The 14,388-nt window shown below is 47.6% G+C and overlaps 1 protein-coding gene across 6 annotated transcripts in view; it reads left to right on the top strand.

Moving 5' to 3' along the window:
• The first annotated feature begins 14,015 nt into the window (after positions 1-14,015).
• CD47 (CD47 molecule) overlaps positions 14,016-14,388 on the top strand; it is a 45,139-nt gene continuing 44,766 nt past the window's right edge. For all 6 annotated transcript variants that reach the window (XR_004382035.1, XR_004382034.1, XM_032852121.1 and 3 more), the window contains exon 1: positions 14,016-14,181. Coding sequence is in view for 4 of the 6 variants with exons in the window: in XM_032852121.1 (XP_032708012.1) it covers positions 14,139-14,181 (43 nt within the window). In the remaining 2 variants the exon portion in view is untranslated. The remainder of the gene's footprint in view (positions 14,182-14,388) is intronic.

Genomic DNA, 14,388 nt, shown 5'->3' with positions numbered 1-14,388 from the left:
GAATAAAACATATAGTTTTGTATGTTAATGGTGGGGCACAATTATTCTCAAAGACATAACAAAGTAAAGAAATGTTTGCCTAGAATCACTGGGGACTGACCCATATAAATGAAGACCAATTCAGGTGTATTGTGTTGGTATCACAAATACCATGAACAATGAGAGAGTCAGTGATGTGACTTTTCAGGATGGCGAACAAACTCTTGGCAAAGTTCCAAAGAGCCCAATCTTCCTTTGACGTATAAGGGAGTCATGTTTTTGGAAAATTCAGTTTTTATTAAAACCGTGCAAAACATACTTTGTGTTCACACATGACAAGAGTTAGGTTTTAGGCTCAGATAATTATAACCAGATTTTCATCTACATGACCGTCTGGTGGGACATTCAAATGTGATGTTGGATGCAGGCCAATTCTTTGTCATACAGGACCAACCCATGCACAGCAGGACATAGAGCATCTTTGGCCTCTGTCCACTAGGCCCTCCTCCTATCAGTAACCATCAGTAATCCCCCACCCCCACCCCTGAGATTTCTGAAGTTCCTGAGGGTACAACACCTCTCCTGCTGAGAGCTGCTGGTCTGCCAGATCCACTCCAAGCCTTCCTTCAAACCTCAGTTTACTCAGTCTTCCTCTCCATCACTGCCATTACCCTGGCTCTATCCTTCAACAGTGCTCTCTCGGCTCCCCTGAACATAGTTCTGGTCCAGTCCTTTGAAGTGCAGGAGGGCAGGTGTGTAGGGCAGAATTGTCTCTTAATCACCTTTTATGTCCTCCAGGGAATCACCCAATCTGAAACTGAGTAAATGCTCAGTAAAAGTTGTTAAGTAAATAACAAAAAACAAAATTAAAAAATGGCTCTGGGAGCAGCTAGATTCGAGACACTCCCATCCATAATAACTGAATGTTTTCTAATATACCTATCTCACCCTGTAGACAATAGGATAAAAATGGACATTTGGTAATCTTTCTTTTTTCTTCTTTATAACTGCAACTATTTCTATAGTCTTTATTCTTTCATTCGATGTATTCAGTTCCAATTGTATGTCAGGCATTAAACTGAACGTTCCTTTGAGTAATCTACAATGCGTCATGAGAAAGAGCTAAGTACAGAACTTGGTATATTTAAATGCGACACTATGTCTCCCTGGTGGCGCCAAAGGAAGGGGTGATTAATTCTTACCAGGTGATCTGGGACCCACATCTTCCATATATCATAGGGCAACAATGCACATTTTGGGACTCTCGTGTAAAGGCAATATGAAGAAATGTATGATTCATTCATTGATGACGCTTCTCAAAATCTCTCAAAAGAAACAAAACAAAACCCCACAAACCAAAAACTGAAGACTGGCATTTCCTCAAAGTTTCACTCTCAAGAGTACGCCTATCTGCCCCCTGTTGGGTGACTTGGGGCCCTTATACAGCCTACCTGACATCCCCCATTAAAATTGGCCTCTCCAAATGGGCTGACTTCATCATGGTACTCTGCTCAAACGGGCGATTTGGAATTAATGTGATTTTTTTCTCCACTAACATGCTGAATTTGGTACTTAGGCCCTGAGGAAATTTACCACTAAAAAATATACTTCTCCAGTACAAATAGTTAATAGAACAGGTCTTGCATATATTTGTATCTTTAAGGGTTGGTTGTAGGAATGGTGGTAAAAAATTAAGACTAAAATACTTTTGACAGTTCTAATAGTTAAGAATTACAACATATATATCTTCCTGGTTCTTCTCCATCCCAGAATATTCCACGACTCCTGGCATGTCTGAGGCATGTAACAAATGTTTGTAAAATGAATTAATCCATGCGTACATAAATGAATGGTCTCTCTTTCCATTTATTCTGAGCTTCAGAATTTTTTTTATTAAAATTACTCAGCTTTAGGGAAGTCACAAATGTTAGGGAAAGCAACTGCAAAGGTTTTTTCCTATTCCAGACTGAATGCAGACTTTGAGGCCCTGAAGATTCTTGGTCAGGGAAAGCTGTAACCTCTCAGACCTAGCTCAAAGGTGGCCTTTCTTTGTTTTCCTCCTTCTCTTTTCTGGTTTCACAAGCTGGTGCCAGCTGAGTCTAGGAGGCACGCGCTTTACACTTGAATGAAACACTCCCTGCCCTCAGTTCTGGGAGCTCCACTCTGCTGCCTCCATCTGCTGCTTCTGATAAATGCTCATATTCTAAATATATTACTATCAGCTCACTCCCAAAGTGGTTTGCCGGCTCTCCACGCAGCAAACAACCCCACTGGCACAGAGCCACTTCTTGGGTAGAAAGAATTTGGGCAGACAGAAGACATATCTCTCGGTGAGGAGAGATGAGAAAGAAGAGGGAGGAAATGGCCCGGAGAAGCCAATAACAAAGACCTTGTCTGTGTCCTGCAGGTCTCCGGGGGACCCTCCAGAACGGGCCTGCACCACCAGCTGGGGCTATCTACACGGAGGGGGGCGGTGAGCAGGTCTGAAGTGTAGTCATTCTGAGACAGCAGCGGAGGTGAAGTTGAAGACGATCCTTTGCTTTTTTTCCTGAAAATGAGCTGAACATTCTTAGCCTGGTCGGCTGACAACCCTCCATTATGAATAACCTCCAGGAAACTAAGATTCACAGGCATTTGCCTCCAGCCCTTTAACGCCTCCTCGGGCACATACACCATTTAAGCTGCTCTTCCAAGTCTCCCTGCTGGTTTCAGCTGCCAGTTGCCTCCCTTTCAGTGTTTCGTCCTTCCAGCAACTGATCTCTAGCCAGCATAATCACCAATTGCATTTGGGAAAGATGGAGTAATGCAGCGTGGAAGGTCTCCCTGAAGACCAGGTTCACAGCAGAAGCCACTGGGGTAGATGTTAATTCCCTCACAGTCATGGTATCATCGAACATTAGAGCTGGAAGGACTGTTAGGGAACAACTAGTTCAATTCCTTTATCCTAAAGGCATCTTCAATTTTCATGTTCCAAGGACTCCTGATACCCCTCCCCCACACCCCTCTTCCCCTACCAATCCTCCCTGTCAGTTAGCCCACTGTAGTAGTGGCACCTACGTTTCTCTAGTTGCTCAGGCCCAAACCCCTGGAGTCATCTGGCCACACCCAACAACTGGCCCCAAGGCAAATCCCCTGGGCTCTACCTTCCAAACAGAGTGGCCATCTTCCTCAACACCTCCATTGCCACAGCCCTGGTCTGAGCCACCTTTGTCTCTCCAGTGGACTCCTGCAGGAGCCCAAGGATCGGCTTGTGCCAAACCTGGCCTGCCATCTGCTTTTGTAAATAAGGTTTTTACAGGGACACAGCCATATTCGTCGGGTTACCTTGTGCTCCAACAGTAGTATCAAGGAGTTACAACAGAGATCTCATGGCCTGCTGAAGGCTTTTACGGTATCTGGAACAACCCCTGAAATAGCCTACTAAAGTGAAAGGTGGATAATACCATTGCCCTGCTCGAAAGTCTCTCACTCAGACTCCGAGACTTAGCCCCATGTGAACCGCCCCTGCCGTGATGTTCTGCCCTCATTCCCTGCTGGTCTGCCCTGTGTTCACTCTCCCATGGCCACACTCTCTGCTCCCCTGCTCTTATACCTCTCTTCTTCCCCCAGCCCCCACTCTTCCTCAAATAAGCCAGGCGGGCTCCTACAGCAGGACCTCACACACACTGTCCCCTCTGCCAGAAAGGATATCCATGTTGACATTTGCCTGGCTTGCTCGCTCTTTACTCACTCTTTATTCAAATATCACCTTCTAGTGAGCCTTCTCTGACCACCTTCTTTAAAATGGCACTGCCTCCCCAACCCTCCTCACCACTTAGCTTTCCCTCACAGCTTCTACCTCCACGTAACTTACCCCCGTCCCTTATTATTTTGCTTGTTGTCTCTCCCTGCCCTCCCGCTAAGATACAAGCTCTTTGAGGGCAGGGCTTTGTCTGGTTTGTTTTCCTGATACACCCACAGTGCCTAGGCATGTATTAGGTATTCAGCAGCTGTTTTTGAATAAATAAATAAATCCTTAGAAGGAGTGATGCCATGGCAAACGTGAAATGTATTGGTGTCTCAGCCAGGGTTTCTATAAACATGCCTGCTTAGGAGAGACTCACTAGGGAGGTCAGGCAGAAATGACCTCTGCACTTGTGGAGGGCACTTTATTTTCCACTAGCCCACTTTCTTTTTTCCACCTTATTTCTCACAATGTAACTAGAGGACTTCTGCTATTCCTTGAGTCTCTGGTTATAGTTTCTGTAGTATTTCAGATCTCACTTTTTTCTTTTCTGCCTATCATCATTAAAACATATCTCGCTGGCTTCTATTACCAAAAGGCTCTGGCCTGTTCTCTTCTAAGCTTATAAACTCATTAAAGCCCAAATATTAATGAATAATAATGTCTCTACCTCCTAGAAAATAATTTGCATTTAAACAACTTTCAGTGCCTCAATCCAAAGAGGCCAGTGATGTGGGAATTCCCAGCAGGCAAAAGGCCTGGGCCAGCTGGGGTAGTCATGGAAAGGTCCCTCCAGCAAAATCAAATCACAGCCCATCAGCAGCTGTCCACTTTGCCTCTATCGGAGGAATCCAGCCATGTATATCCCCTTCAGATTATGTGTGCACACAGATACACAGAGTGTCAATTAGAGGCAGTGAGAACATCTTAACTTGCATGGAAATGAGCCTGTCACTAGTGATATATGTACACACTTACATATATTACTATCAATTCCTTCCCTTAGTGCTTTGATAGCTTTTCATCTAGCTTGCAGTCCCACTGGCACAAAGCCACTGCTTGGGGAGGAAAAGGAAACTGGATAGGCCTAGTACTCAGTCCCCAAAGAGGCGAGACAGGGAAAGGAGATGACTGTTGGAGCACAGATTACAAGCATACTCCATTGGTCTTCTGGGGCCATATTTTCAATGCTCCAAAATACAGTGAAGTTTCAGAGAGAAGGAAAAGGTTGAGAAGGGCAAACTTTGCACCAAAAAATAATACCAACGACAACAAATGTCTGATTCATAAGAATCTGTGCTATGCAAGGGAAGCAGTAGACATTCTTAGGCCATCCAGGACAACCAGACACAATGAAGAGCATCTTCTCAACAACTCTTCCTTTAGCAAAGCTGACTGGCTTGTCCGTCAAGAGCCCTTCTTCCATCTCCAGAGGAAGGCGCGTTCATGCATACCCCAGGGGTAAGAATGCTGCTTATTTAACCTTTCTAGGATACAATAGATTAAGATGATTCCCTACCTCAGTGTATCAGAATCAGCTCCAGGTGGTCCAGCCCATATGGCTGTCAAAAATGAACAAATAAATTTCTTTTGAATGATGGTAGAGTAGGACTTGTTTCTCCCCTGCTCCACATACTGCTACGTAGCTGTCTCTGAATTTGTCATCTGGTGAAATGGATACTGATCTGTCATTCCTCCAGGGAATCCCCGACTTCATTTACTTCCGTCTCTAGACAAAGAGACACAATTATGTGACCACATGGAAGACTTCTATGTTTTATCAAAATGGCATCTCTTAAGTGGAAATTCACAAAGATTAGCCCAGATTTCAGATACTTAATACCCTGATGGACACACAAAAAGGCTTATAAACCTACCAAGAAACCAGTTTCTTATGCTACTTGTAAACCTGCCAACTATAGAACTAAGGTGACCCACAAGCCACTGTGAAGTTCATGTTGCTTTTGATCAGAACGGAGGTAGGATACGCTGTGAGATGTTAAGAGAAACCCTGCTTCCACAGGATATGCGTCTCTTGCAGCTGTTGGGTTGTCTTCCGGGCACAGCCACAGCCAAGGCCAGACCAACATGTGTGACCTGCAGCTAATACAAAATCCCCCGCAGGCCAGGAGATGACTGGGGTTCCCAGGGATTGTCTACTGTACTATGGGCAAGTCTTTCCCACCAAATCCAAGGAGAGAGAGCAGCTGATGTAATGTTACCAAGATGGATTACCTCCTAGGAGGACCACCTGACTTCCAAGGTCAGGCCCCGAGCCAGTGGCTCTCATTCTTTAGTATAAGCCAGAATGGCCTGAAAGACTCCCTGAAACGATGATTGCTAGACCCCACTCCAGAGTTTCTGGTTCAGTAGGTTTGGGATACAGCCTATGAACTTGCATTTCCAACAATTTCCCAGTGGCTGCAGCTGCTGCTGATCCAAATGCCACACTTTGAGAACTATCCCTATGAGCATAGTGTTTCTATAACTTTCTCCTTCCCTCCTCCTGTTTTGGTTCATGGGGCCTATGGTTGGGGAAGAGAGGGTAGAAGTCGCAGCTGCAAAAGCAGTACTTGGCACATGGGAGCCTTCAAGTCCAGGCTGCCATTCAAGACAGACAGATACGTGAGGTCACAGGCGCATGGAATCAGGCAACCTTTCTCAGGATTCCAAATATGTACATCTGTCTTGTCTGGCAGTTTGATCCTAGTTTATCCACTCCACTTTTAAAGCCCATCTGATGATAGTTTGAGTCCGCTGGCCCACACCCATAGCAATTAGGCCAGTATTAGAGAAGAGCAGATTGGCAGATGTACCCAGAGAACTCATGTAGCATCAATAAGCAAACTTCATGAGGCACGGCGTCTTGAGTGATATTGCACAAGTGGCCATAGACAGGCAAGGGAGGGCACACGTGGAGAGCCCTGGTTTAGACAGAGAACAAAGCTTTCTTAGCAGGCCTTCCTGGCTACTGCAGGTGGGGAACCCTTCTGAAACTGGAGATGAGACTATCAGCTTGAAATGCAGACAGAGACTCTGCAGCTCATTTCAAAGGACATTCACAGACCCTAGCCTTCACTCTCCCCTCCACTCCACCCCCCGAAAACTTGTCCCTCTAAGGATACAAAAGACAGTGTTTGAAATCCATTTCTTTCTATACCTTGCCCACAGAGGAATAATAGTGCATAAAATGTTGCCAGTGGAGTTGGGACTTGGAGTGTTTTGGTTAATGCCAGTGTTCAACAATGTTTTTATACGTAAAAAAGGAAGTGGGGAGGTACCTTAGCTGCTGGAAATATTTCTGAAGAGCTTGACTGTGTCATTAAATACTGTAGATGGTATCTATCAGGAGACAGGACACATTTATTTATATTCTTGTGTATTCTTTGTAGGTCAGCTAGGGCTCTGCTTTGCCTCATCCTTACTCGAGGACCCAGGCTGAGGGAGCAGCCACTGTCTGGAGCATTGCCGATTGCCATAGAGGAGGGAAAGAAAGAATGGCAAATTACATGCTAGGTTTTATGCTTTTGTCTGGAAGTGACACACTACGGGCAACAATGGGTTGAACAGTATCCCCCCCAAAAGTCATATCCACTCCTGGATCCTCAGACTGTGATCTTACTTTGAAAGAGGATCTTTGCAGATGTATTTGTTTAGCTGTTTGGAAATGATAGCGCACGGGATTTAGAGTGGGCCCTGAATCAAATGACTGGTATCCTTATAAGAAGAAGAGGGCCACAGTGATAGAGAAGGCCATGGGAAGACGGAGGCAGAGATTAGAATGTCCCAGGTCAAGCCAAGGAACCCCAGGGATTAGCAGTGACAAATTGAGGGCAAAGCACAAGCTGACACCTTACACATCCCTTCTCCCCCAGGTGGAATATGTGTGACATTCCTCAGGCCTTCCTAGCTGCTCTAAAACCAAGGGAAAGGTAAAAAGAAACCAAAGGGTTAACTGATAGAGATCACAGTGCTACAGGGGATTAGTCTCCATCAGTTTACAAACATCTTTTTTTTTTAAGTTTATTTATTTATTTATTTATTTATTTGACAGAGAGAGAGAGAGATCACAAGTAGGCAGAGTGGCAGGCAGAGAGAGGGGAGGAAGCAGGCTCCCTGCTGAACAGAAAACCTGATGCAAGCCTCGATCCCAGGACCCTGAGATCATAACCCGAGCCAAAGGCAGAAGATTTAACCCACTGAGCCACCCAGGTGCCCCACCATCAGTTTACAAATGTCTTAGGGATTTATAAGGCAAAAGCATTTTTATCAATAGCCTAACTTTCAGAAACCCATAGACTCAATTTCCTGGAGTCCTAACATCACCACCATCCCCTCCAGAGTGGTGTGGAAAACAGAGACTGAAAGGAAGGTAAATAAAATTAAATTTCTTTATAACCTGCAGCCCATTGACAAATAGTTGAAATAGACAGAGAATATAATATTCCCCAGAAGACTAACAACTGCTTAATGTTAATGCCTTACTAGTGGGAGGTGGGAGGGAACACTTTTGCTTGGCAGTAGCCAGGCCTCCAGTATCTCCAGAGTCTTCTTTAGCATATGAAAGTCCTTTTAGACACCTCCTTTTGTCCTTACCTCCCCTCAACTCTCAGGTATGTAATCAGTCACTCCTCAGAAGCCACATGCAGCAGCTGCTTCTGCCCATGGGGCCTGTCTCCACGCTTTAATAAAACCATCTTTTTCCATGCCAAAGATGTCTTAAGAATTTTTTCTTGGGCGTCAGCTCTGGACCCCAACAACACTCCATAACCACATCACCAGGATCCACCAAAACCTAGAAAGAGGCAAGAAAGGATTCTTAGCTAGGCCTTCAGAGGAAACATGGCTCTGTTGACACCTTATTTTCAGACTTCTAGCCTCCAGAACTATGAGAGAATAAATTTCCCCTGTTTTAAGTCCCCACGTTGTGTTTGTAGCCCAAGGATACTAGTACACTGGGCAAAGTAAGTGACATCCTCATACCCAACTGCAAGGGGATGGGGAGGGACAGTGCAGCAATGCTGGGTCCTCTCCCTCAGATCAGTTCTGCTCTGCTCTGCACCTGGAAAGCTAAGCTTTGAGAACCATACAAATGGCCTCCTTTCCCTCTGATTTCTGGTTGAACTCCAGCAGGAGCTCAGAGGGTAGGAGGAGAGTAAAGTTGAAGCACTTACTTTGTCCCCATTCCTCTCCGCAAGGCTGGTGGTAACTACGTTCCTCCACCAGGGGTGTCCTGCCAGGCAGCCCTCCTCCAAGTTCTCCTTCCTCTCAGGTAACCATTTCTTCCCCTTGCACCTCCAGACCAGGCACCTTGGGGGGCAGGGTACAGCTGTTGTTAGCTAATGGCATTTGGCCATTCCTTGAGCCCTGCCCACACTCTTGTATATTAATCTACTCTAAATCACTGTATTTGAGGATGCCATCAGTTTTCTTGGAGACCCAGTGACTACATGTCTCCTGTACCTGGGAGGAGAGCTGGAAATCTGGTGGACACCTTGGTGACACCGTAACTAGGCTGAGAAGCAGCACTCAATAGGGGGAAGTGCAGGGACAGCGACAGTCACACACCTGCTTTGCACTCTATACTCCCTCACTCCAGAGGAAGGAGCGTGAGCTCCGAAGAAAGATTCAAACCCCAGTCCACCATTTTTGCCTGTGATATCAATCTCTCCAAACTTCAGATTGTTCATGTACACAGTGGGTATGAACAATGCTTCTCTTACCGGGCTGTTACGAAGATTTCGGGAATAAATAGGAAAAGAACCTAACTGCGGTACAGAGCAATGCCTCCCAAAGGTTGCCAAGCCCTAATTCCCGCGACTCTGTGAATATGTTGCTTTACATGGCACAAGAGAGTTTGTGGATGTGATTAAGGTTACAGGCCTTAAAATAGCGAGATTATCCTGGATTACCCCTGAAGGCCCAATCTAATCACTCGAACACTTAAAAGTAGAAGAGGAAGGGAGAAGAGTCAGTTATAGAAACGTGGCACAAGAAGGGGAGGCAGAAGAGACATGACAGCATAAGAAGGATTTAACATACCGCTGCTTGCTCTGACCTGTTCAGAGACCACATGCGACTACACACAATGGCCCAAAAGAGGCCTCTAGATGCTAAGCAGCATCCCCAACCCCCAGACAGCAGCCAGCAAGAAAATGGGGACCGCACTGAATTCTGCCAACTGCCTGAATAAACCTGGAAATGGATTCTCCCCTAGAACCTCCAGAAGGGAAAGCAGCCCAGGCAACGCCTTGATTTTAGCCTTGTGAGACAAGAAGCAAAGAAACCTGCTGAGTCCGGTGGACTTCCGACCTACGGAACTGTAAGATAATAAATGGGTGTTGTTTTAAGCCCCTAAATTTGTGGTAATTTGTTCTGGTAGCAATAGAAAATAAATTCACTAGTACAGTAAGGTCTTGCTGCATAGTATGTGCCCACTATATGTTATCTGCCCTCAAAGAGGAGAGTTAGGCAAGATATGGAGGGGCCTTCCCAGGACCCCAAACATTACATGCTCTCAAAGAAATAAGCCTGCTGTGATTTTACAACCTAACCTAGAAGCTGGCTTTCTCTAGTGCTTTCCAGCTGTCATGAGTGTGGGCCCCCTACATGAGTAGCCTCCAGCAGCAACAGCAGGAGAAGGAGTAGGAGCAGGAAATGCTGTGTTTCCCCTGACTTAGGCAAAACAAGCCTGTGCACTTCTGACATCCAGAAGGAAATTTACACTAGAGCCGACCGTCATCTCTCTGGTAGGATATTTCTTACCTAGAACCCTCAGTCCTGCCGCCCTCCTACCTGGAAGCAGTTTCTATTTCTAATATTTGCTTCTAATTGAAGCACAGGCTAGGAAGAAGATCATTTCCTGCTGCTAAAGCCTTCCTTCTGTTTCTCTAAGCCAAATCCATCTCTCCAGCCACATGTCAGTATCTTCCAGTTGCCTAACCATCCAAACCTAGTCCTTAACCAGAGAGCACGGACCCTCCTTGTTACACTACTTTATTTGATGACTGGAGCTCCTATGCTTTAATAACTAGGTCAAGTTGAAATAACACCCTAGGACACTGGGCCTGGAGCCAGGTGTCAGAGATGTGGGCCACTCAGCATTCAGTCACTAACAAAGTGTGCAGAAAAGCAAGAGGATTAAGGGCTACCCACTGGGCACAGACATGTGCCTCTAGCTTGAATCAAACTGTAGACACTCCGCCAAGTCCCAGTACTTCTTTAAGGCTCCAGACCAGCAACTGGTGATCTTTTTGACAAAAATCTTCATTGCCGTTTCAGGAGAACCACCTCACTATAAAGAGATTGTAATAATAAGAGCTAATATTGTGCTCACTGTAGAGCAGACACTGCTCCATGTAACTGTAAAAGTGTTCACTTATACTCTCCAGGCAATTCAGAGTTAATTTCTATCATTTTTATCAGCTAGCTTTACAAAAGAGGGAACTAGGGCTTAGAAAGGTTAAATAACTTGTACAAGGTCACCTGGTAGTACATGGCTAGAGCTGTAATTCAAACTTAGGCTAAATTCTTTTATATGCTACATACCACACTGATTTCTCTTGATTGAGCCAACGTACACAGAACCTTTAGGTCTCAACCAGGAACTGTACCAGACCCTTGGAGATGCAAATACACCTAGGAAAAAATTCATTTTCTCCAAGCTGACATGATAGAAGAGGAGACAGTTTTGTAGAAAGAAATATGTATTGACACATTTTATTAGCAGCATGAACACAGTTTAATGGAAGAAGTAATTGGACCCTCTAAGTGGTGGAGAATTATAGGAAAGAGGAAAAGTAAGATTGAGAAAGGCTTCTTGGAGGATGTAAAAAACAGGACAAGGAAGATAGATGTAAGTGAAAGTCGGAGAAGTATCACATATAAGTGTGGGCAAAAAGCTCATTAACCCTCTTTCCCTTTGTTTCCTCATTGCTAAAATGGAGATCATAATACCCATTCCAAGGCTGTTACAAAGATTTACTTAGGTGATAAATCCAATGTGTATCACCTCTGTTCAAAACATTCTAATATATATTACTCTCTTGCCTTCTACCCTCCCTTACCCCACCAAAAAATAAAAAACAAAAAAACCCTTATATAAAGATCAGATGAACTCAAAATCCAAATTAAAATGCTTGGGAGCATTAAAGGGGAAACATAAATGTAAGGTGGTTATTAGATACTGGAGATAGGAGCCCAAGGTTGTCTAAGACAGATCTGGATTCTCTCTCCTGGAATAGGCCTCCTCTTGCTCCACCATCAAAACACATTCCCAAGAGTAGAGATGTTCACCCAGGTGGCCTCTCATTCACCTGACTTAAGCCTACTGCATTTTCTGCACAGAGCTACATTAAGCACACAGCCTCAGCGGCTCCCAGTATGAAACAGAGCATCCCTCCGTCTCTACCTCTGAAGACTGGGGATAGTCCTTCCAGTCACTCTTCAGCTTTAGGGGTTCGGTTGGTCCCAGGGACAGCTGACAGCCTTATTTAGGCAACCAGCTGCTCTGTGATACACAATGTCCTGAATGCTCAACGTCTGGTGGATGATTCTTTTGTATCCATATAAGCAGCAGTTGGAGGAGAATCCATCAGTCCCTTTGGTAGCCTCAGGGTGTCAAGGCTGCCATTCAAATGATTACCACCATAATTATTAACCATTGTTTTAGTGAGATATCTGCTAGGCGATTGTTTTTCTTTCTTTTTCTAATCATTAAAAAACAATCAAATTTCACTGGAACAACGGTTGCCTCAAGTCACATCCACACATTTATTAAACCCCTTCTGTTTTCACAGCTCAACAGGAAGTCTTAGAGGAGGGAATACTTAAAATGTTCTCTGATTTCAAAGAATTGAGGTTTACACAACAAAATAATTATAGGGAAAAGTCACACAAGTATACAACATACCAATACAGTGTCAGAGGGGGCAATTTTATTTCCTGGATTTTATTACACGGGGATGGGGTGCAATGGAGCCGTCACCACGGGCAGAGGATTTGGAGACTTGGGATATTGTGGTGGGACACTGCTTTCTTTTCCACCACGTAAGAGAAAACCAACCAAGGGAGCAGACAGATACGCACTCCATTAGAGTAGCCGCCGGAGCCTGACTTTTTGACAAGAGAGTTCATCATTTAGGCTAAGTGTTAAAAGTAGAGCTTTTGCTTCAGGAAGAATGATGTGTCCTGTGTGATTCAGGGAGACAAAGTCCCTGTCCACATTTCGAACCCATTTTTCAAGCATGCTAACCCCACACTGTAGAGGGCTGTGGAGCTGCTGTCACTCACTAGACTCCAGGAGGGTCCTGGAAGGGATGTCCTGAGTGTGTCCGTGTGTCGGCCAAGGTGTACAATCATGCCTGATTGCCCCCGGGGGCTCGGGAGCTCGGCGTTAACCACACCCAAAAATGTTTACCTCCACGGCCGAGCTGTTTGAGGAACCCGGTTCAAAGGAGGAAACTACTAACGGAAAAGGCGAGAAAGAGCGCTGGGAGCCCACAACCGCTGCGGAAACAACATCCCAGGGGGCGGCAGGAGCCCGCTGAACCGCGGACGGCAGCCCCGCCCCCCGCCCCCCGCCCGATGCCAAGCGGGAGCTCGCTGCGGACAGGCCCGGCCGCCGCCCGGCCCTCAACGAAGCCCCCGGGGCTCCCCGACCGCTGGGAGGCGTAGCGACGTCCCACGCGATATGCGCCCGGGGTCGAGGGACCGTGTTTAGGGGGCGCGGCCAGAGGTGGGGGCTCGGGCGCTGCAGGGTCCACGCGCGGGCGGACGTCGGACCCCGGAGGGGAGAGAGCGCGGGGACTCGCGCAGGCCGAGGCGCCCAAGTCGGAGGGAGCAGCACCGGGTGGCGCTCCTGAAGCGTGAGGGTGGGAGTGAAAGCGGGAGAGGACCGGCGCACGGAGGATACGGGCCCGGGACAGTGTGAGGGGCGGGAGGGATCCGCGGACAGGGCGGGTGCAAGGAAGTCCCCGGTGAGCGTTCGCACACACGCTCAGCCCTCAGCCTCCAGTGGCGGGCTGGCACACAGAGCGCAGGGCTGGAGGCTTGGGGGGGATGACGGGACGCTACCGGCGAGTCCGGCGCGTGCCACTGGGTGGGACTCGGATCCAGGCCTCGTCGGAGCGGACTGGAGCGGAGACTGGAGCCCGCAAGGCAGGAGGGCGTCGCGTCAACAGTCCCGGCGGCGGGGCGGGGGCGCGTGCGCGTGCGCGGCTCGCGCGGCGGGAGAAGCGGGGGGAGCGGGCGTGGGGTGGCAGGAGCGCGCGTGCGCGCGGCCAGGCAGCCTGGGCGGCGGGTCCTTCTTGTGACGGACGGCGGCGTCCGGTCCTGCCCGTGACGGCGGTGGCGGCCGATCCTGCCTGTAACAGCTGCGGCGGCTGCTCGAGACACCTGCGGCGGCGCCGGCGGCGACCCCGCGGCGGCCGCTGAGATGTTGCCCCTGGTGGTGCTGCTGCTGGGCTCGGCGAGCTGCGGTGAGTGGCCCCTCTCTCCTGGCTCGGAGGCTCGTCTTTCGCCGCCCCCGAGGCGCCCCCGCGGGTGTGTGGGCTGCGCCCCCGCTGGCCCGGCGGCGCTCTGGAGAGGGTCGTCAGAGCGCGGGACGCGCGGGCCCTGCTTGCTCCGGGTGCGAACGTAGGAGGGCCCGAGGGTAATCCTGCGCCCCCTTCCTTCCTTTCCCTCCT

The sequence above is a fragment of the Lontra canadensis genome, unplaced genomic scaffold, assembly GCF_010015895.1.
Source record: "Lontra canadensis isolate GAN:19392208 unplaced genomic scaffold, GSC_riverotter_1.0 scaffold6, whole genome shotgun sequence".
NCBI classification, from domain to species: domain Eukaryota; kingdom Metazoa; phylum Chordata; class Mammalia; order Carnivora; family Mustelidae; genus Lontra; species Lontra canadensis.
Note: the sequence above shows the minus strand (reverse complement) of the source record. Positions and strands in the feature narration are given on the sequence as shown.